We start from the raw sequence: 22622 nt of genomic DNA, 5'->3' as shown, positions 1-22622 counted from the left end.
TGTGATGCTTTCCTTTGCAGACTAACTTCTAGAAAAACAAGTTAAAACCACCAGAAAACCTGTAACTCTCAGCCAACAGCATAGCTCAACTGGTAGAGCGTCTGGTTGAGACGCAGTATACATGATCCAGAGGCCACGAGTTCAAATCCCACTGGTGTCTTTACTGTGATGCTTTCCTTTGCAGACTAACTTCTAGAAAAACAAGTTAAAACCACCAGAAAACCTGTAATTCTCAGCCAACAGCATAGCTCAACTGGTAGAGCGTCTGGTTGAGACGCAGTATACATGATCCAGAGGCCACGAGTTCAAATCCCACTGGTGTCTTTACTGTGATGCTTTCCTTTGCAGACTAACTTCTAGAAAAACAAGTTAAAAGCACCAGGAGACCTGTAACTCTCAGCCAACAGCATAGCTCAACTGGTAGAGCGTCTGTCCAATAACATGGCTTGACTTCACTTGAGCGGGTTCGATTCCCACTCGAGTGAAGTTTCCCCGGTATCTTGGGGCAACGGATAAATTGACTGATATCCTTAGTGATGCTTCCCTTTGCAGACTAACTTCCAGAAAACAAGTTAAAAGCACCAAGAAACCTGTAACTCTCAGTCGACAGCATAGCTCAACTGGTAGAGCGTCTGTCCAATAACATGACACTTCACTTGAGTGGGTTCAATTCCCAGTCGAGTCAAGTGTCCACGGTAACTTGGGGCAACGGATAAATTGACTGATATCCGTAGAATAACTTGTAGGAGTGTGCTGGTTCAAATCCAGTTCAACCCAGGACCGAGCGGTCCTGGGTTCGATTCCCACTAACGTCAAGTCCCCGGTAAATTGGGGCAGCGGATAAATTGACTGATATCCGTAGAATAACTTGTAGGAGTGTGCTGGTTCAAATCCAGTTCAACCCAGGACCGAGCGGTCCTGGGTTCGATTCCCACTAACGTCAAGTCCCCGGTAAATTGGGGCAGCGGATAAATTGACTGATATCCGTAGAATAACTTGTAGGAGTGTCCTGGTTCAAATCCAGTCACCACCTTAGTAACTGAGACCGAATCTGGCCAATTCGGTCTCAGTTACTGAGATAGATAGAGGGTGTGTAGAGTGGGCGGAGTAGAGTAGGGGTAGAGTAAAGAGGGAATGTAGTGGGAGGAGTAGGACTAGGGGGAGGATTAGGAGTAGGACTAGGGGGAGGAGTAGAACTAGGGGGAGGAGTAGGACTAGGAGTAGAACTAGAGTAGGGGGCCAGAGTAGGAGTAGAGGCCAGAGTAGGGGGAGGAGTAGGGCCAGAGTAGGAGAAGGGGTAGGGCCCAGAGTAGGGGGAGGAGTAGGGCCAGAGTAGGAGAAGGGGGAGGGCCCAGAATAGGGGGAGGAGTAGGGCCCAGAATAGGGGGAGGAGTAGGAGAAGGGGGAGGGCCCAGAATAGGGGGAGGAGTAGGAGAAGGGGGAGGGCCTAGAATAGGGGGAGGAGTAGGGGGAGGGCCCAGAATAGGGGGAGGAGTTGGGGGAGGGCCCAGAATAGGGGGAGGAGTAGGGCCAGAGTAGGAGAAGGTGGATGAGTAGGGGGAGGGCCCAGAATAGGGGGAGGAGTAGGGGGAGGGCCCAGAATAGGGGGAGGAGTTGGGGGAGGGCCCAGAATAGGGGGAGGAGTAGGGCCAGAGTAGGAGAAGGGGGAGGGCCCAGAATAGGGGGAGGAGTAGGTGGGTGGAGTAGAGGCCAGAGTAGGGAGCCAGGAGAGGGATATGGTTTTGGTTTCTGTATGGAGGTGAAATTTTATTAGAGATTTGCAATATCGCGTGTGTGGAGATTTGCAATAAGAGGACAACTAGAGGGAAATAGGAATGTTGGCCTTAACTACCTTCCCTCCACCACCTACATACAGGCCCTCTACTCTCCTCCGGCCTCTACTCCTACTCCGGGCCCTACTCATCCCCCTACTCCTGGCCTCTATTCCTACTCTGGCCCCTATTCCTACTCCTCCCCCTACTCTGGGCCCTACTCCTCCCCTCCTATTCTGGGCCCTCCCCTCCTATTCTGGGCCCTCCCCCTTCTCCTACTCTGGCCCTACTCCTCCCCCTATTCTGGGCCCTCCCCCTTCTCCTACTCTGGCCCTACTCCTCCCCCTATTCTGGGCCCTCCCCCAACTCCTCCCCCTATTCTGGGCCCTCCCCCTTCTCCTACTCGGGCCCTACTCCTCCCCCTATTCTAGGCCCTCCCCCTACTCCTACCCCTTCTCCTACTCTGGCCCTACTCCTCCCCCTACTCTGACCTCTACTCCTACTCTGGCCCCCTATTCTAGTTCTACTCCTAGTCCTACTCCTCCCCCTAGTCCTACTCCTAATCCTCCCCCTAGTCCTACTCCTCCCCCTACTCTGACCTCTACTCCTACTCTGGCCCCCTATTCTAGTTCTACTCCTAGTCCTACTCCTCCCCCTAGTCCTACTCCTAATCCTCCCCCTAGTCCTACTCCTCCCACTACATTCCCTCTTTACTCTACCCCTACTCTACTCCGCCCACTCTACACACCCTCTATCTATCTCAGTAACTGAGACCGAATTGGCCAGATTCGGTCTCAGTTACTAAGGTGGTGACTGGATTTGAACCAGCACACTCCTACAAGTTATTCTACGGATATCAGTCAATTTATCCGCTGCCCCAATTTACCGGGGACTTGACGTTAGTGGGAATCGAACCCAGGACCGCTCGGTCCTGGGTTGAACTGGATTTGAACCAGCACACTCCTACAAGTTATTCTACGGATATCAGTCAATTTATCCGCTGCCCCAATTTACCGGGGACTTGACGTTAGTGGGAATCGAACCCAGGACCGCTCGGTCCTGGGTTGAACTGGATTTGAACCAGCACACTCCTACAAGTTATTCTACGGATATCAGTCAATTTATCCGTTGCCCCAAGTCACCGGGGACACTTGACTCGACTGGGAATTGAACCCACTCAAGTGAAGTGTCATGTTATTGGACAGACGCTCTACCAGTTGAGCTATGCTGTCGACTGAGAGTTACAGGTTTCTTGGTGCTTTTAACTTGTTTTCTGGAAGTTAGTCTGCAAAGGGAAGCATCACTAAGGATATCAGTCAATTTATCCGTTGCCCCAAGATACCGGGGAAACTTCACTCGAGTGGGAATCGAACCCGCTCAAGTGAAGTCAAGCCATGTTATTGGACAGACGCTCTACCAGTTGAGCTATGCTGTTGGCTGAGAGTTACAGGTCTCCTGGTGCTTTTAACTTGTTTTTCTAGAAGTTAGTCTGCAAAGGAAAGCATCACAGTAAAGACACCAGTGGGATTTGAACTCGTGGCCTCTGGATCATGTATACTGCGTCTCAACCAGACGCTCTACCAGTTGAGCTATGCTGTTGGCTGAGAATTACAGGTTTTCTGGTGGTTTTAACTTGTTTTTCTAGAAGTTAGTCTGCAAAGGAAAGCATCACAGTAAAGACACCAGTGGGATTTGAACTCATGGCCTCTGGATCATGTATACTGCGTCTCAACCAGACGCTCTACCAGTTGAGCTATGCTGTTGGCTGAGAATTACAGGTTTTCTGGTGGTTTTAACTTGTTTTTCTAGAAGTTAGTCTGCAAAGGAAAGCATCACAGTAAAGACACCAGTGGGATTTGAACTCGTGGCCTCTGGATCATGTATACTGCGTCTCAACCAGACGCTCTACCAGTTGAGCTATGCTGTTGGCTGAGAGTTACAGGTTTTCTGGTGGTTTTAACTTGTTTTTCTAGAATTTAGTCTGCAAAGGAAAGCATCACAGTAAAGACACCAGTGGGATTTGAACTCATGGCCTCTGGATCATGTATACTGCGTCTCAACCAGACGCTCTACCAGTTGAGCTATGCTGTTGGCTGAGAGTTACAGGTTTTCTGGTGGTTTTATCTTGTTTTTCTAGAAGTTAGTCTGCAAAGGAAAGCATCACAGTAAAGACACCAGTGGGATTTGAACTCGTGGCCTCTGGATCATGTATACTGCGTCTCAACCAGACGCTCTACCAGTTGAGCTATGCTGTTGGCCGAGAGTTACAGGTTTTCTGGTGGTTTTAACTTGTTTTTCTAGAAGTTAGTCTGCAAAGGAAAGCATCACAGTAAAGACATCAATGGGATTTGAACTCATGGCCTCTGGATCATGTATACTGCGTCTCAACCCATTGAGCTAACAGTTGGATGACAAATATAGCCTTCCTGGTAGTATTTCACTTGATCTTCTGGAAGCCAATCTGCAAAGGAAAGAATCATAGGAAAGATATCAATGGGATTTGAACTCATGGCCTCTGGATCATGTATACTGCGTCTCAACCCATTGAGCTAACAGTTGGATGACAAGTACAGCCTTCTTGGTGCTTTGACTTGAACAACAAACAAGACAAATAACTTTTAAAAAATGTGTTAAAGCATAAATATAAATCTTTTTCATGGGGGGCCCTGACACTACATCTTTTCACATTGGGGTCCACTGCCCAAATACATGTCAATTTGGGGGGTTGACAACAAACCGTTTCAGAACCACAGATTCTAAGGAAACAGCTGTAGGTGAATGGATAGAGTCACTGACAAGTGAGCCGCAGGTAACAGGTTCAAGCCTCAGCTACAGCAGCAGGTCAGGATGTCAAATCAAATAGGTATTATTAGGAGTGAAATGGTTGTGTTTCTTCACCCACAACTGCACATGACAGCCGTTTTATATCAGTTTACATGTACGTTATTTTCAGTGATGAAGACAAACCGCACAGACGTTCACTGTACTTTAGTACATTTTGTAAACCTGACTTAAACAAACAAATAACAACTTAGTATAGTCAGATTATTTTTTACACAACTTACATTTTGTAATCAAACTACCGAAACGAAAGTTGGTCACCACCGAAACGAAAGTTAAATCCGAAAAAATCACTAAGTGTGGAGGCCAAAATCGTCCCCCCAAAAACCTGTTAGGAGTACGTTTCAGGCAATTTAGAGTTGATTGGTAGTACTTTGTAGTGACTTTTTTTGGTCCCTAACATTCATCGAGCTCTGGACTTAGTAAATGTATTTTTTCACCATTGTGTCACTACCGAAACGAAAGTTTGTCACTACCGAAACGAAAGTTAAATCCGAAAAAATCACTAAGTGTGGAGGCCAAAATACTCCCCCCAAAAACCTGTTAGGAGTACGTTTCAGGCAATTTAGAGTTGATTGGTTATTTTCGTTTCGGTAAAATTTATTTTACAGAAACGAAAGTTAAATCCGAAAAAATCACTAAGTGTGGAGGCCAAAATCGTCCCCCCAAAAAACTGTTAGGAGTACGTTTCAGGCAATTTAGAGTCGATTGGTAATTTTCGTTTCGGTAAAATGTGTTTCACCGAAACGGTTTTAACTTGTTTTTCTATATACTTACTAATACTAATATATAACTAACTAGCATACTTACTAATATATAACTAACTAATATACTTACTAATACTAATATATAACTAACTAATATACTTACTAATATATAACTAACTAATACTAATATATAACTAACTACTATCGCATAACTAATATACTTACTAATACTAATATATAACTAACTAATATACTTACTAATAGTGTCTATATTATAGATTATAGTGTTATAAAGTTAAATATTTCACAAACTACAAATCATTTCAAAGTAAAACATCTCAAGGATGCATGCCCACAGTAAGGTGGAATTTTTGAACTGTGAATGGAGTTTCTAGGTGAAAGTACTTTTTTGAGGTCCCAAAATCTTCCCTCGACCTCCATTATAAATCTCTGAACTTTTAAAAGAGTACAATTCTAAAACTATTAAACATTTCAAAGATTCCTTTTCAGGCAAACATTAAATTAATAATAATATGTGTTCTGTAAATGTAAAATGTGCACTGTTCAGAGCATATGTCACCCCCCTGTGTATGGCTCATGTATGGTCCTCTTACAGAGTGAAAAGCATGCAAAGGCTACAACGATGCCATGAGGTTGCTCCTTTGTGTTCCTATAGGTGGCATAGTGCCAGTCAGTTGTTTACTTCTATTCGTGTGCCGATGTGCCCACTTGTGAGGCACTGTTGAGGCAATAATGTTACATTTTATGCAGTGCATGGATGTGTCTAATAACAGCATCATAGTGGCTCTTACAAACCTCGTGAAGAGCTGTTACCGGGTCACATCCAGGCTTCGCAAGCACTCGCTCAGCAGCCACCTGCTGATTAGGTAGGATTGCACTATTGTACTTTAACATTTTTATTTTAATCTTTTCCCACTACATATGTGTGGTTAATTATCATTCTGTTGACCTTTTAATAGTGAAAGATGATGTTCTTAATTGCTAAACTAAATGACTGGAAGACAAGAACAAATGCTACATTTTCAGTAGTTTTATTGAAAAATGCCTCTTCTGTTTCAGAAATAAATAAGAAAATAAGGCTGTGGAATTCACAAATGTGCAGTTAAAACATGAGAAAAGCAATTCTATGTCCATAGTCTTGCACGCAAATCCCAACTGCATTGATACAAAACAACAACTATTTTCTGATTTAGAAATACTTAACGTCCCTAAATATACAACACAGACATGCAATTCCACCTTTGGCAACAAAAAAGATTGTCAGCTGTGAATTGTTACAATATTTCGGATTAATTTTGGCTTACAGGACTTAGAAAAAGCCACAATGACCAATCTTTGCATTAACTGGAATGGAGATGTATGTGGATAAAATCATTATGGCAAACAGATTTACATTGTGATTTTTTTTCCCTAACTGTGAAATAAACATAGCTTTTTGGAAAGCATTGAAAAACATACATACTACTCTTGACATATTTGTTGATTTTCACATGATTAGTGCATTGCACATTGGACTCCGATAAACACTTGATGCAGTTATATTACAAGCAGAGACAATTAAGGGAACAGTTAGCAAGCACACAGGTTTTGTAATGAAATAACATCTAGAGTTTGGTACTCCTCTTGCTAAACTTGTCTCACTTTGGCAAAAATATATGTTCAATAAAGCCAGGGGTATCAAACCCGTAGAGTTTTTATCAAGTCATACTTACACGTGACCATTGAAATAATTTTAATATAGCACTTTTTTGAGAACTCATGTTTGTGCCTATGATGGTATTCTCTCAGTATCATCTCTTGGTAGTGACCGCTTTCCTCTCTGGTTTCGTGTGTAACCAGGTGACTGTATTGTCTCATAATCTTCGGCTGGTTCCTCAGGTATAGACACGACCGCAGGCTCGGGCTCGTAGCGATCGGCTAGAAAATATTTAGTTTGGCCAATCAAAAAAATGTGTCCATTCTACAGTATTTCATCTTAACATGCACAACATACATTTAGTGTTACATTGCACAATGCTATGGAAATCTGGCATGGTTGTTTCCTTCTTAAGATGCCAGGAGAGTTTTGAAAACCGCTCAAAACCACTCTTATTTTTAAACCTCAAAAATACAAAATAACAACCCAAAAACAAAACAAAAACACAAAATGTAAGGATGACATTGACAATAACACATTCTGGACCGATATTTGTCTCAATTTCCTTTCTAATCCTAAAACCCGCTGAGGTATTAGATAAGAATATAGGACATCATCAAGTAAAATAAAATATAAAATAAAAACATAACAAATCGCAGGAAAAAAACACATTGTCAACAAATGGCACATGCTTCAGTCTGGACCGGAGCACTAGCTACTGTATATAAATCATTGAACGCATCATAATCAGAGGTTATGCTGGCAGTAAGTAAGCAGAGTGTTATATGGCACAAGCTCAATACAGATGTTAACTTGATTTTTAGTGAATTGTTGACTTTCAAACATCATTTACAAGGCACAAATTAGTTTATTTACAGGTATCACCTCTTCATTGACATGTTAACACTGCTGTTGTCAGTTACGAAATCCCTTTGGTTAGTAGTTGTTTTTGGGTGAAGTTTTGTTTTGTACATGCTCCTTCCTTCGTAGAAAATGCTCTCTCACTCTGTTTTTTCCACCGGGTTTTTGGTTCAAGATGCAAACAGGCCAGTAGGTTGCCATCACTGTAGCTTGCAGCTGCGATTGGATGTTAGTGCCAGTCCACTCCTCTCTGTTTTTTGTTTTTTCTTTACAGTTTATTGGTTCGTTTTAACGTTGCTCATTAATTATGTCCATGGTGATTAATCCTTACATGCCCCTTTAGTGAACGGGCAAACATCTCAGAAACAGGACTTCAAAGTGTAAGCAGCACAGGCGGCCTAGTTTACTATGCCGTACCTGAAAATAGTTGAAAGAGGGTGTGAGTGTCTTCTGTGGCACAAAGTCATCTGCATTCTGCATCTCATTCTATATGAGTAACCAGACTTCACAACGCTTCACATGCCACTTTCAGTATTCTATGTCAAATGTATGTTTTTTTCCTGAATATAGGGGTTCCTCGTGAAAAGATGGCATAAAGGAGTAGAATTGTTTGCACTCTTGTTAACCACTTAAGCTCTGTATACTTAAGTCGTACAAGAAATAGTGAAAAGAGCGGTCCAAACGATTAGGTCCTCCAATCGGGGCGCCAACATATTATAGAAGAGAGACAGAAAAATGCTTGCACATTGAAGGAACCAATAAGAAGGAACTAAGAAGCCTTGAAGAACTGCAAGAACACCACACTGGGGTTTTCAATATTTAATAATCCATGGTGCGATACAAAGCAAAAGTGCTTCCACCATGGATTATTAAATATTGAAAGCCCCAGTGTGGACATTCCCTCTTGACGTATCAGTGTGCAAAGATGTTTCTGTCTCATTCACTAGTCTCAAACATCAATCCTTTGGAACCCTTATATTCTGATCGTCATACATTATCAAAGCAAAAAGGTAGTGCATTGAGTTGCAAATAAAAATTAGTGTGCATCCATTTAACCTGCTATGTAATATTGGGCCATGCAAGACCTAAATACTGTTCAATGTACCTGGATTATATCCTTGTCCGTGTCCGTTGTAAGGAATGCCAACACACTGAGAGGAGTCACAGTATCCTGGAGGGCCGGGTGGTCCCCTCACCCCGGCATTACCCTGGCGACCCGGAGGGCCACGAGGCCCAGCAGAGCCTGAGGGACCTGGGGAACCTGTTCTCGACTCGCCTGGTGGCCCTGGAGAGGTGAGAGAAGGTACGCACAGTTTCAAATAGGAGGATTTGTTGCCAAGAAGGAAACCCAGTGACATCACCACGGAAATGATATGGGTCACACTGGTATGTAGCACTGTAAATTAAATATTTAGACAACCCAATTAAAAAGCTTGACCACAAAAACAACCCCCGCCCCCCCCACCCCAAAAAAAAGGAGTACTTTAAGGGGGGCTCAGTGGAGTTACCCCCCGGCCCCCTCTGTCTAGACGCAAAAATCCCAGGGTGGAATTTCCCCCCCCACTCTCTCTCTCTCTCTTTCTCCCCGACTCCCTTAAATGAGCCCATGTGTTGTCAATGAAGCCACCAAGGAAAAGCTCATTGTACAACAATCTGAATCTCCCACCCACACACACAAAAGTGAGTCATCTGTGTGGGTTTCCTCCTACTACTGCTCAGTCTGTTCTCACTTCATTCATAGAAAGACAGGCATGGCAGTGTTTGGATTGGGGTAGGCAACACATCAATAGGAGATGCCTGCTGTTTGCCTGCTGTTTCCCACTACCCCCCCCCCCTCCCCAATGATAGGCAATCGTCTGAGGTGGTGGGCTTTTCCGAGGAAACAAACTGAATATCGGTTGCAGCTGAGGCTCCTTTTGCGGCTTCTTCCATGCAGACAATGTCCTAATAATAACTCGGCCCAGACTAAATACAACATTTTTGGTTATTTCTAGAGCTCCAACAGGATAGAGATCAATTAAAAAAAAACACCAAGCAAATCCCTGATGAGGCATTTAAATGGAAAGTAGTCACTTTCCATTTAAAGTACAATAGTTCACGCATCGTGGAATTTCAAAATGGCCAGGATGTGGGTTTTTTGCATAATAGCTATTATGTGCACGAGCTGTAAATCATTAAGAAATGAAAGAATTGGGAATACAATTCCAAGTGTTCCACAAGGATGTATGCATGTGTTGAATGAAGGTACTGCACAGTAAAATCCTCAGTGTTCATGTATCCATTTTGTAACTCAGAGAGTACAAATGCAACCACATGGACCTGTAAGGGTCACTACTCTCCGAGTTAAATGAACACTGAAGATTGTACCGTGTAGACACACACATGCGAATCACGGCTGCTTTTTGGCGTTCGTGATTTTAATTGGACCAGGAGGAATAGTCACAGACCATATCTAGAACGACCAAAAAAAGTCGCCATTTTGGAACTAAAATGTTAAAACCGTCCCTGGCAGCGAACAGTGAGATACACCAGACCATCTGCAGCTGTTGAAGAACACAAGGTTGTACAGGAAGCCTCCGTGAAGATGCTTTTATGTTCCATGCTTCACTGTGATGCACATGGGGCATAGCAGCCTCATTGTTCATCTTTACAGCTTTACAGCTGTTTTTCGATGTGGACGGCACAGTACAACAAGAAGATGATGTACTGTGTGTTGATATCAGTGCATTCATCGCTAAAACCAAACCCTCTATACTTAGTGAAACGGACCGGAGTTGGCTGTGTACTTGGTCTGCTCGCGTTTCCTTCCACGCCAAATGTCTTCGCCAGATATAGTGGATCTACAAGCTCATGACGTGTTACCGCAGTTGTGTGAACATTCGGCAGCTATTTCTGAAGAATGTTACCCCCAGAATAAGCGGCGCTGAGGTTCAAGTGGTTAAAATGATAGTTCACCCCCAAAAAGACTTCCTTTTCTATCGATTAGTCACCCCATGGAGACTTGAATTCATGGATACTTTTTTGTTTTTGTGGCATTCCTAAGCCAATAATTTGATGACCGGCATTGGTTCCGGTAGGAGACACAAAGAGTCTCCTTTGTGTCTCCTACCGGAATCGCTGCCTACCGGTCCGCTGGTCATCAAATTATTGTCTGCGACAAAAACAAAAACAAATCTATGAATTCAAGTCTCCATGGGGTGGCTAATCGATAGAAAAAAGTACATTTTTGGGTGAACTATCCCTTTAAACAACGTTCTTGGTAGTTGAGTTAAAGCCCTATTTACTCCCTTGAATTTCCTCCCGGGGATCAGTCAAAATGGAATCAAATGGATCTCTGATCCAAAGGGTGAGGGAAGAAGGAAAAGTCTTACCTGGTGCACCACTGGTTCCTCTTTGTCCTCGCTGTCCAAGTCCTGAAGTTCCTCTCTCGCCTTTCTCTCCTTGCAAACCTGGAAAGAAAATCAGAAGTGGAGAAATCAGCAACAGTAACAGTTTGTACTTACAAACATCTCCTCTGGAAACAACCAAATGGGTCTGGCTAACAACCGAAAAATTAACCATGATGGAAAAGTCTCATGTTACTGTATAAACCTAACCTAATCCATGTGCAAACGTCACAAGGTAATACAATTATGTTTAATTCACGCCCGATGGGAACAGCATGGGTACCATAATCAAATGGGACTCCCACTTTCATTGGTGTGTCGCCCAGGTTCGCCTAGACCCTAACTTTTAACTTAACAATTTAACTTCACAAAAACTATGCCTAAACCTAACCTTAACCCTAACCTCACAAACACTATGCCTACACCTAACCTAGACCCTAACCTCACAAAAACTATGCCTAAACCTAACCTAGACCCTAACCTCACAAAAACTATGCCTAAACCTAACCTAGACCATAACCTCACAAAAACAATGCCTAAACCTAACCTAGACCATAACCTCACAAAAACTATGCCTAAACCTAACCTAGACCATAACCTCACAAAAACAATGCCTAAACCTAACCTAGACCATAACCTCACAAAAACTATGCCTAAACCTAACCTTAACCTCACAGAAATGATGCCTAAATCTAACCTCAAAACCCTGTCCACCTGGGCGAAACACCGTAAAAAGAGACTCTCCCATAGTCAAATGCCACTGCGTGCTTAACTATTCTGTCGTCATTCTTCTCCGAGACCCCGTGACACTTCCAACACATGGAAAATAATGGAACCAGCCCGTGGGTCTATACCTCTTTCTCCTGGGTTTCCAGGTTGACCCGGGTGACCCGGGGTTCCGCTTCGGCCAGGCTGACCGGGCTCTCCGCGAGTTCCCGGGTTGCCGGCAGGGCCGGCGGGGCCGGCAGGGCCAGGCGTGTTACTGCGGTATCCAGATGGAATCTGGTTCAGCATCATGTCGATCCTGCTCATTTGGCCTGTAAGAAGTGAATGACACGATTTCATGAATTAAAGTAAAATGAAATCTCACAACAAAAAACTGTGTATGGCCAAAGTCCTAATATGCGATTTGTAAAACAGTATGAAAGGAGCCCCCACACACTAGCGCTGTTTTCTAAACAATTAACACAATCAAAATGATGATGTTTTAGTAATATTGTTCCTGCTGTTCGTCATTCTGCCAATCAGATGAAGAAATCACAAACAGAGGCTTTAACCTTTGCTTTTATGACATTTAGCGAAAATGCTTCTAAACATAATATTGCTAGTTTGACCACTTCAAATGCTCTAATCTTTAAAAGAAATAACTTAAAATAGCCAATCTACAAGCTCTCAATGCGTCGCAGACGCATTGAGAGCTTGTAGATTGGCTATTTTCGCTGCGCAACATGCTTCCATAGAAGACATGCTGGCTTCTATGGAATCCAAATGACGGAACTCAGTCGTGGCGACTGAGAACTTTAATCCAAGTGATTTGTAAGGTTTGAAAACAAAACAAAAGATGTACAAAATAAAATCTAGATTTACAGGTGCTGTAAAATGGCCTTTCGGCCATTGGTTCTCAAAGGGGTGTCAGGGGACGACCCCCCAGGGTTATTTTTGGTTTTCTTTTTACACAAATCTTGCATGGCACAAAACATGTTCAGATGAGGGTCGGCGGCCAAATACATATCAAACATTAAACTCACTTTACATCCTTGGCATGGAAACAAGTGTGAGACCCACTGCTTTATAGACTAAAGAGACATTCTACTTACTGTTCACAAGCTGTTCACAAACTTGTCTGGCGATGGAGCGCATCATGTTCTGGGATGCAAAGTCTCCCTGAGCAGCAAAGACATTTTAATGAGACCAGTTCGTCTTGATGTCATATCATAATAGTGCGTGATTATGAGACTCTAATAAACAGAATACATACCCTCTCTCCCTTTTCTCCTTTGATGCCAACTGGTCCCTGTTAAAGAGAAGAACACCATTGTCAGTGCCAAGATGAGAAACACGTTGTTTGAGCTTTGAGGCAACGCCATAATGGAACACGAATAACCATGGCTTAACATTAAAATTAGGCAGTTAATGTCCAAAGACATCTGGTGAATTTAAGGGGAACGCTTAATACTTTTGTGAAAAAAACAGACAACAATTGGGTATCTATTGCAATGCAGAATCTTCTTCAGACATTATAAATAATAGTGACTTGCAAGAATTTTAAATCTCAAGTCAAAGCACGGCTTAAGGCAAATCAAACGTGCCAACATTAACTCAACGCTGAACTCATGAACTTCTGTTCTCCCTTTCACCATAACAGGATGTTCCTCACCAGTTCACCTGAGAGGACAACGTCCTCTATGGTTTAGTATTGTAACGTAGTGTAATTGCATCATAACGTATTATTTTTATGTGTTTTGAGTGTTTTGTATACAGCGTGATTGTTCTGTTTTATTGTTGTACACCCGCCCAGGGACTGCAGAGGAAAATTAGTTCTTAGCTAATAGCTACATCTGGTACAATGCATCAGATTTCTGTTGCTGAAGTCAGTTCAAATTTGTACATTGTCTTTGTCAAATAAACAGAATAGTAAAGTAAAACAAAGAAAAACATCAGAATTCTGGATGAACACTGGATCATCGGGGTATGTCGTGGTATGACGTGGAATTGAGTTGCGTTGCACATACCGGGTTTCCTGTTTCTCCGGCCTTCCCTGGTTTTCCTGAAATTCCCTGTACTCCTGGATTACCAGGATTTCCCTGGAAAGAAAAGCAAAAAGTGTACTGTAATATTGACCTTGTGCACGTTACACGCACAGTACAAAGTGTAATATTGACCTAGTGCATGTTACGCGCACAGTACAAAGTGTAATATTGACCCAGTGCACGTTACGTGGGCAGACCTCAAGACTATAACGATTAACTGATGTAATGAGCTTCAATTTCAGATGTGTGTTTTGTGTACTTAACCCCTGCTGTAGGCACACGATACACAGACGGTTCTCAAAGTGGGGTTCAGCTAAATTAGTTGATAAAGCATCAATATCTGTGTAACCACTTTAACCCCATACTGCAGGGGTCTTCAACGTTTTCAGGCCAAGGACCCCCTAGCTGAGAGAGAGATGAAGCAGGGACCCCCCTCTCTATTCAGATTCAACTTTTTTTGTTTACTTGGTCTGCTCTTTTTTCCCTCTACACCTACACCTCTTTGCCAAAAATAGCCGATCTACAAGTTCAGAACGCCTCGCAGCGCGAGGCGTTGTGAGCTTGTAGATCGGCTATTTTTGGCTAAAGTTCTCCTCAGGAAAAGGGATGCTAGGGTTCAAGTGGTTAAGGTAAAAAAAAAAAATCATATCACACAAAATTTGGCAGACCCCCTGTAGTAACTCTGAGGACCCCCTAGGGGTCAGATCTACAGCTCTTGTGTGGTGGCTGTAAACTTGTGGAAAAAATGTGGAATATTTTTTAAACGTTTTAACAACACAAATCTTCTATGGGGGTCCCCCGCACAAAACCTTTTCAGATGGGTGTCCGTGGCCAAACACGTTTTAATTTGAACGCGGAACACTTTGAGAACCACTGTGATACACCACTCCAAACGCACTAAAGCGGAGGTCGAAGTCAAGACCACATCTAGATGGGATGTGTACAGTATGTACTGCACGCACCAACCCGTGCTAAAAAACTCCTCTGGAAGAGTCTAGAATGGTATAGTGCACGTGAATGCCGTGTTGGCACGCAGCGCTGTGGCATTGTGGGACGATTAAGTAGATACAGGCCTCACCGAACCACAGAAAAAGAAAATGAGATGCACGCTTTTTTTTTTCTCTTTGCTTTTTTCTCTCTGTAGGGCCGAGAGACTACAGTCTGCGTTTTTATGTGCTGCTCCAGTGGAGAGGAACTGCAGAACCAGAGGGGTAATTGTTTTACATATATAAGGAAATAACGCACGCTCCAAGGGGGTATTTACATCTCTCAACAGAAAGACACATAACGCCCCCCCCATACACACACACACACACACACACACACACACACACACACACACACACACAACATATCGTCTCTGTCCAAAACTTACTTTGTACTGTTTTGTACTTTTGTGTGACGCTGTAGTATGATGAAGTAGGGCGTTAATTTACAAAAAAAAACACAAAAAGTTAAAATATGGAGATAAGAGGTTTCTGACCGACACAACGACATACTCAAACACACACACACACACACACACACACACGCACTCAGACGCGCACACACACAAACTCACCATTGCTCCTGGTGGGCCTCTGGGTCCAGATTGTCCCTCCTTCCCTGGTGGTCCCTGTGAAGAAACAACAATATACGCTGACACCCGGGGTACAACACACTGGGGACCTTAATCCAACACATCAGTACTGTTGAGATATATTGCTTTCAGGTCTTATTTCTATCCTTGAACTGAGCGTGGTGCTGGAAAATGAATTACAGTACCGTGCAGGCTATTAGGAGAGCGCACTGCACTAGGAAAACGGTTTTGGCATGACGCAAAATGGTTAACATGCAAAGTAACTGTTAACATGGTAGTACCTCTATACATGCTGAGCTAAGTAAGTGCTCACATGCAAAGCACATGTCTAAGTAGGTGTTGGCTGGATTTTTTTCTGGTAGGCTGTCAACAGAGTGTGTACATTGAACAGGCTTACCCGTGCTCCGGCTGGTCCGACTGGGCCTAGAGGGCCGCTTGGCCCGGAGGAGCCCTGTAAATAAAGCAGACACACTTAATCAAATGGTAATGATCAGGAAAATAAGATTCATACAGGTCCCAAATGACTCTCTATAAAAATGTCTGCAGTTTCCTAATGATGTAGCCAAAGATGATAGACCATCTGTTTCCCTCCAAACCGGAACTATTTAATTTTTTTTAAACTGTTGCTGCATATGTGTTTACTGGAACCGCGTGCGGACAATGCTGGCATAATTAGCTTGATTGTGCGAGGAGGGAAACAATACGATGGTGCTAACAGTGCGCTGAAGCTGCCCAGGTCTCAATATGTGATTATTCCCATGTCTCACAACTGCCTTATTTCTAGGTCAAAGTAATCAGTGGTGAAGTTCTGTCCAGTTGAAGGGTGGAAGTTGGCTGAATGAGAGGTTCCTCAGCCAGGAGATGACGGTGTAATGCCAGGCCACTCAGAAATGGCCTTCAGAAACCATGGGGATCTTTTCAGAATGCCAAATAAATCCATCTAAAGTGAAGCGAGCCCCCACTCCCCTCCCCAAAAAAAAAAACCTGTCAAAGCCAAGTCGAACTCAGCAAATCTGAGGTCCCATTGTCTGCACGGAGCCTTTGGACTTGGTACAGCACCGCGTCCAAAATCCAAAAAAACTTCAGGAAAACATTCAAACAGACAGTGGGAACCGTTGGAGTCGTAGTAATCCAATTTGTGGAGGTTGATCTTCCTGAGACTTCTATTCCATCAAGCAGCATCCCCGGGATGACTTTCAGGGGACGAGAGATGTTCAAACCCACAACGACGTGGTCTCAGAGTCTCTTCACAAAGTCCTCTTCAATCACAAGCACCAGAAAAGAACATGTTCCATTCCCCTGTTTCCTGCTGGTAAGACGAGTCTGCGCTCCATAATAATTTAACTGCATCACTGGCCTTCTACTGTGTGTCAATCAGTGGGCTGATTTGAGAGTCGGGGCCTCTCCGGGGGATGGCACGGTCTACCTCCCACTTTGAGTGTGGTTTCAAACTCGCCATGTGGACCGATTCCAGGCTCCAGTAGCAATGCTTCTCTCCATGGATAGCCTCCGGTTTCCTGTTCAAAAAACCACAGCTGGGGAATACAAAATAAAAAAGAGAAAGCAGCACTCACTTGACGACCGGGCAGACCTGCGTCTCCGTTCTCTCCCTTTGGTCCTTGGCGACCCTGAAGGAGGAGTGGGGAGAGGACAGGTTAGAGTTGAAATACCAATCAAGATCATGCAGCGGAAAAAAAATCTGCAACCTACTGTAACTGCTCTGGTCTTTATCTCGTTCACTTAGGCCTATCAATGGGAATGCGTTCATATCCATGTGTTGAAAGAGGGAAAGGAGGAAGGAGTCTATCTGGCTGGCAAAAATAGTCCAGTCAATCAATCAATCCATCCATCCATCCATGAATCATCTTTAATGACCACACAAATGAGGTGCTGACAATGCAGACATCAAGAATAAATCACACTCACTGATAGACTAGTAACAGAGAATCTGAGCTCATCTGCCTTCAAGCTGTAGATTCCTTTTTAAATGATCACTTATCACTGGTGAGCATAAGTGTGATGGCTGTCACATATCGTGGCTGTCCGGTGGAAACCTTATAGGTCAAAAACTGTTACTTTTCAGAATTCAAATTCTTAAGTAGCAAAAATAGCAGATCTGCAAGCGCAAAACGCATCACAAAATGATGTGTTTTGAGCTAGTAGATCAGATCTTTTTTTGATACGTTTTGTGTGACGCTGTAGTATGACGAAGTTGAAATATAGAGATACCAGGTTTCTGCCCGACAGCAACGATATATTAAGTGTGGTGGCTGACACCTGTATGAAGTGTGGTGGCTGTAAACATGTATTAACCCATTCAATCCAGGAGCGCATCTGTGTCATTTTAGATTTATTTGGGCTATTCTTTGTATATCTGCTATAATAGCAGATATACAAGCTCATAGCACAGCACCGAGTGCCACGCTATGAGCTTGAAGATCTGCAACATTTTTGCAAATCTTTGAATATATATTTTCTAAAGGGAACATTTGTTACTCAAATCTTTGCTTCTGGGGGTCCCTGGAACAAAATATTTTACAAATGTTCCCTTAAAAAATAGATATTCAAAGATTTGCAAACATTTTCACGATTTTTCAAAAATAGCAGATCTACAAGCTCATAGCGCGGCACTCGGTGCCACGCTATGAGCTTGTATATCTACTATTTTAATAGCCCAAAAAAATCTTAAAATGACACAGATGCGTTCCCGGTCTTAATGGGTTAAGTGTAGTGGCTGAAACAAAATAGGCTCTGTACATAACTGTAGTCCTGGGTTCCCGAAGGTGGCATGCCCATTTCTTGGCAGCATGCCATTGTGCTGCAACTTTTTGCCCCTTAGCTCTCACTGCATGTACATACCTGCTGCTATGTTGTGGATCTACCGATGCGTTGCCACTCATCGCACCTTACAGTATGTCTAATCTACCTACTGCTTTTTATGCTATGTGTATTCACTCACTGATTTACAACTCTAAAAATTAGGAATGCACCGATATGGAAATTCTTGGCCGATACCGATGTTTAAAATAACAATTTAGCTGAAAGCCGATACTGATATCGACATTTGTTTATGTAGTTTTTCTAAAGCTAATCTTCATTATAACTGTTCAGAATCTGCAGAAACACAACATCATTGCCTTGATGACAGTAACATTAACGAGTGTCAACGAGCGTCAGCTGGACAGTGACACACACACACACACCTCAGCTGTGCTGAATTGAAAGTGACTGGAGTTAGTTTTTTTTTTAAAAAGCCCTTGAATATGACATGATAATGTTTACTGTGTGTGTGTGTGTGTAAGCTTACATTTCATATCACAAACACCATAGAATAAAAACTACTGTAACTTTAACCAGCACAAAATAAAACCGATACCGATGTTGACCGATATCAGCAAATATTGTCCAATACCGATATGTGGCCGATCTATCGGTGCATCCCTAGTAAAAATATATGTATTTTTTAATTCCGATTCTGATATTTGAACTGGAAACTCATATGTCACCTTCATATGCGTTTACGGTTCAATTCTTCTGCTGATCAAATGAAGCAATGAGAAAATGAACCGGAACAGGAAACAGGGTATGCCACCTTCTGGAACCCAGGACTACAGTTATGCACAGATCCTACTGACAGAACTACTGACTGTGATGATTACCGTGCTTTTCTGTAGGCCTAATATCATAAGTGAGGGTAGTTTTAGTGGAATTCAATAGAAGTTTTAGGAAGCAGTTAAAGTTGACTTACAGGCTCTCCAGGCAGGGACAGTCCGTTAGGGCCTTGTGGACCTGGGGGTCCCATCGTACCTGGAAGTCCTGGATCACCACGGGGGCCCATTGGACCCTACAGAATATACCACAAAACACAAAACTGTTACACACAGCCACACTTAAATATTCACACACATACTACATGTCCTCAGAGTAAGTATAGCAGCCTTTTCCCAACATGTAGATGGGAAAAGGATAGTGGCTTTCAAACCTTTTAATTTCAAGGATCCATAGTTTGGTATGCATAAGGCCATAGACCCCCAAAACTCTTGAGAGTGTACAAATGGAATAGTTTGGTATGCATAAGGTCATGGACCACCAGAACTCTTGAGAGTGTAAAAATTGAATAGTTTGGTATGCATAAGGCCATGGACCCCCAAAACTCTGAGAGTGTACAAATGGAATAGTTTGGTATGCATAAGGCCATGGACCCCCAAAACCCTTGAGAGTGTACAAATGGAATAGTTTGGTATGCATAAGGCCATGGACCCCCAAAACTCTGAGAGTGTACAAATGGAACCCTTACAGGCCCATTTGGTTCCAGTTGAACGCTCTCTGCGTTACAGACCCGTAAGGGTCCATTTGGTTCTTAAGTATCAATCATTTGAGAATCACTGATATGAGAATGAACCACCACAGTGTCAAGAGAATTTTGAGAAATGTGCCCATTGGACCATTCAACATACTGTATGGCATACAGTATGTTGAGTGGTTCTTAAAATGGGGACCCCCAGGGGTCCTTGAGGGCGTTCTAGTGTCTCTTAAATCTTCTCTTATGGGGTCCCTGACACAAAATATTTTCAAATGGTTCCATGTCCTTTGGCCTTTACATCAAAATGTTAGAAAACCACGTGGTGAATGCCACCTTTAAATCATGCCAAGAAATGTAATAAACTGTTATTGTAACAATTAGTTTTGTCTTCTCAAGAGAAAACAATTTAGTAATTGCTTCTGAGATATGAACATTATATTGCCTTTATTGTGCAAATGTGTCTTTTACTGGCTGGTAATGAACTGGTTCAAAACTTTTACATGACCGATGCATTACAATTCAAAGAACGCAAAAGAAAACGGTCAAAAAGCACGTGCAGCATGTAACTTACAGCAGGGCCGCTATCTCCTCTCTCTCCTCGTGGTCCCTTGGTGCCTGGGCTTCCCTACGATAGCAAAGAGAGACAGAAAAAGCAGTCGGTGATGATTGAGAGTGAGTGTAAGAGCAGGAGCAGATTCCAGAGGTCCTAAAAACGCAAGCCATCAGAAATGATCCTCGCTGGGGCTTAGTGAGGTTGCCGAGCACTCATATTCCAGACCTCCTCTTCAAGGAGTCTGCTGCCGTTGTTTTTTCCGACGGGCATTTATCTTTTGACACGTCTCCCCAAGCCCCCACGTCGTTTCGCATGCCACTGGTTTCATCCCCCTCTCGATTCCCCTTTCGCGAGGAAAAGGAAAATACCACTCCTTTTCGCTAGGGATGTCCTTGGTTTGTCTCTACTATCGACAGTAACTGAAAAGTACAAAAGGCTAAGTGCACAGTAGAATCCTCCAGGGTTAGCTTATCCATTTGTAACTCTGCGTAACGGACCATTTTGTTATATTTGTAAACTCTCACATTTAAATGGGATTTTACTATGTAGCACACTGCCTCTACGTCTATCGTAACAATACACCTATCTGGCTAGAAAATCAGAGAGATATATGGTATTATCATCATCATCACCACATGAGTGACTTATGAGAAAGCCTTTACAATCAGGCGAGGACTGACAGAGACATAGGAGGTGATGAGAGACAAGAAGAGAGATGTGTAATGTCTTTACCGAAGGTCCAGGAGGCCCTTGAGGGCCGATGCTGTCCTGAGTGCATGTGCAGGAGTGAGGAAGGGACGGGCACTTGGCCTCATCTCTCTGAAAAGGAAGGATGAGGAGAAGAGATACATACAAATCAGGGCAGGATTTTAAGGAAACACATCTTAAGAGTCCTGGTACAGTATGTTCCTCTAGACATCCCCAGGATACTTGTGGCAAACCAGAAACTGCATGGGGTAAACTAAAGTGAAGATTCCTGATGTAAATGAGTGACAATGCACTGGCAGCGGTGCCTTTGGTTTTCCCTTGGAGTTTAAGAGGAGGAGACGTATTAGAAAACCTGCGAAAGCCATTATGGAAAAGTAGTTTGTAGAGAAATGTGACGGGAAGCAGCAAAATCAGTAAGGGAATTTAGGACAGAACTCTTTATGACAGCTAAAAGCCTTCCAAATATTTAAAGGAAATGAGCATTTGACATAAGTCATATAATGCTACAATCATTGCATTAATATCTGATGTATTAATATCTGATGTAAATTATACACAAATAACGTATAATTGGCTTAACTGCACATGCATCCGGTATTTGACGTATCACAGATCATGAGCATGATGATTTACTATGTGCCTATGATGAAAAGAAGTGCTTGTTTCTATGTGATTGGGAGGGCATATTGACCACAGTCAGAATGGTGCTATTAGACAGCAGGCTACAAAGTTCTATTCATATGTGTCCAGACAACAATTTCAAAGAGCAGCCTATTTCTGAGCCTCACATTTAGCCTGACTATAGCTTATAGCAACATGTGTGTATATCCTAAACATTGTAAAATTGCAATGCCCCTAAAGGCATAGGCTACAGTACATGCGTGAGTAAGAGCCATGATTCCCTGACCATACATTCCGAACATTGGTCTAAACATTGGGCGATGATGGATAGGGAAAGAAAAAAAATACAAAAGGGCTGTTTTATTTTTTTCCCCCCTGGTTTTCTTCTCCCTCCAAGAGTGCATTTTTTAAATCATCCAAATGGATTCAGCATGTGACAGAGATAGAGAGAAACATCTCTGCAACGTGCCTTTACGTTGCTTTCACAACGGCAGTCAGGAGAGCACAACCGCTACGTTCAAATGATGTTGAATTACAACAATGACACTTTCCGAAAGCCATCGAGATATAGTTTGCGCTTACCGTGGCGGGCAGGTCGCAGCATTTGTCCCGCGTGGACCAGCTCAGGCTGCAGACAATATCGAACATCTGGAGCTGGAACTAACAAAGCACAGACAAGGGGAAACATTGAGGGGTGTTACAAATGGCTCCCATTCAGGATGAAAAAGGCACGCTTTTGAGAAATCAGGCCAGCGCAAAACCAAGATCGAGACCCTCAGAGAGTGAGAAGCGGCCTGTTGTTGATTGTTGATCGTGCCAGTTACAGTATGGATGAGGAACTGGGTGAACAAATTCAACCTGGCAACCTCTGCGATGAGCACCGG

The 22622-nt window shown here is 43.1% G+C and overlaps 1 protein-coding gene across 3 annotated transcripts in view; it reads right to left on the bottom strand.

Annotated features, from left to right (window-relative positions):
- Positions 1-6356: 6356 nt before the first annotated feature.
- Positions 6357-22622, bottom strand: part of col12a1a (collagen, type XII, alpha 1a) — a 93671-nt gene continuing 77405 nt past the window's right edge. For 2 of the 3 annotated variants that reach the window (XM_084045300.1, XM_084045301.1), the window contains 14 exons: positions 22321-22398; positions 21142-21228; positions 20428-20481; positions 19302-19397; positions 17128-17181; positions 15951-16004; positions 15536-15589; positions 13957-14028; positions 13203-13238; positions 13042-13108; positions 12079-12261; positions 11210-11287; positions 8944-9123; positions 6357-7258 (listed from right to left, as the gene is read on the bottom strand). In XM_084045300.1, coding sequence (XP_083901426.1) covers positions 7110-7258; positions 8944-9123; positions 11210-11287; positions 12079-12261; positions 13042-13108; positions 13203-13238; positions 13957-14028; positions 15536-15589; positions 15951-16004; positions 17128-17181; positions 19302-19397; positions 20428-20481; positions 21142-21228; positions 22321-22398 — 1242 coding nt within the window. In that variant the 3' untranslated portion in view covers positions 6357-7109. Of the gene's footprint in view, positions 8256-8943; positions 9124-11209; positions 11288-12078; positions 12262-13041; positions 13109-13202; positions 13239-13956; positions 14029-15535; positions 15590-15950; positions 16005-17127; positions 17182-19301; positions 19398-20427; positions 20482-21141; positions 21229-22320; positions 22399-22622 lie in introns of all 3 variants that reach the window. The other variant, XM_084045302.1, reaches the window with a different exon arrangement.

The sequence above is a fragment of the Gymnoscopelus microlampas genome (assembly GCF_963454915.1).
Source record: "Gymnoscopelus microlampas genome assembly, chromosome: 20".
NCBI lineage: Eukaryota > Metazoa > Chordata > Actinopteri > Myctophiformes > Myctophidae > Gymnoscopelus > Gymnoscopelus microlampas.
Note: the sequence above shows the minus strand (reverse complement) of the source record. Positions and strands in the feature narration are given on the sequence as shown.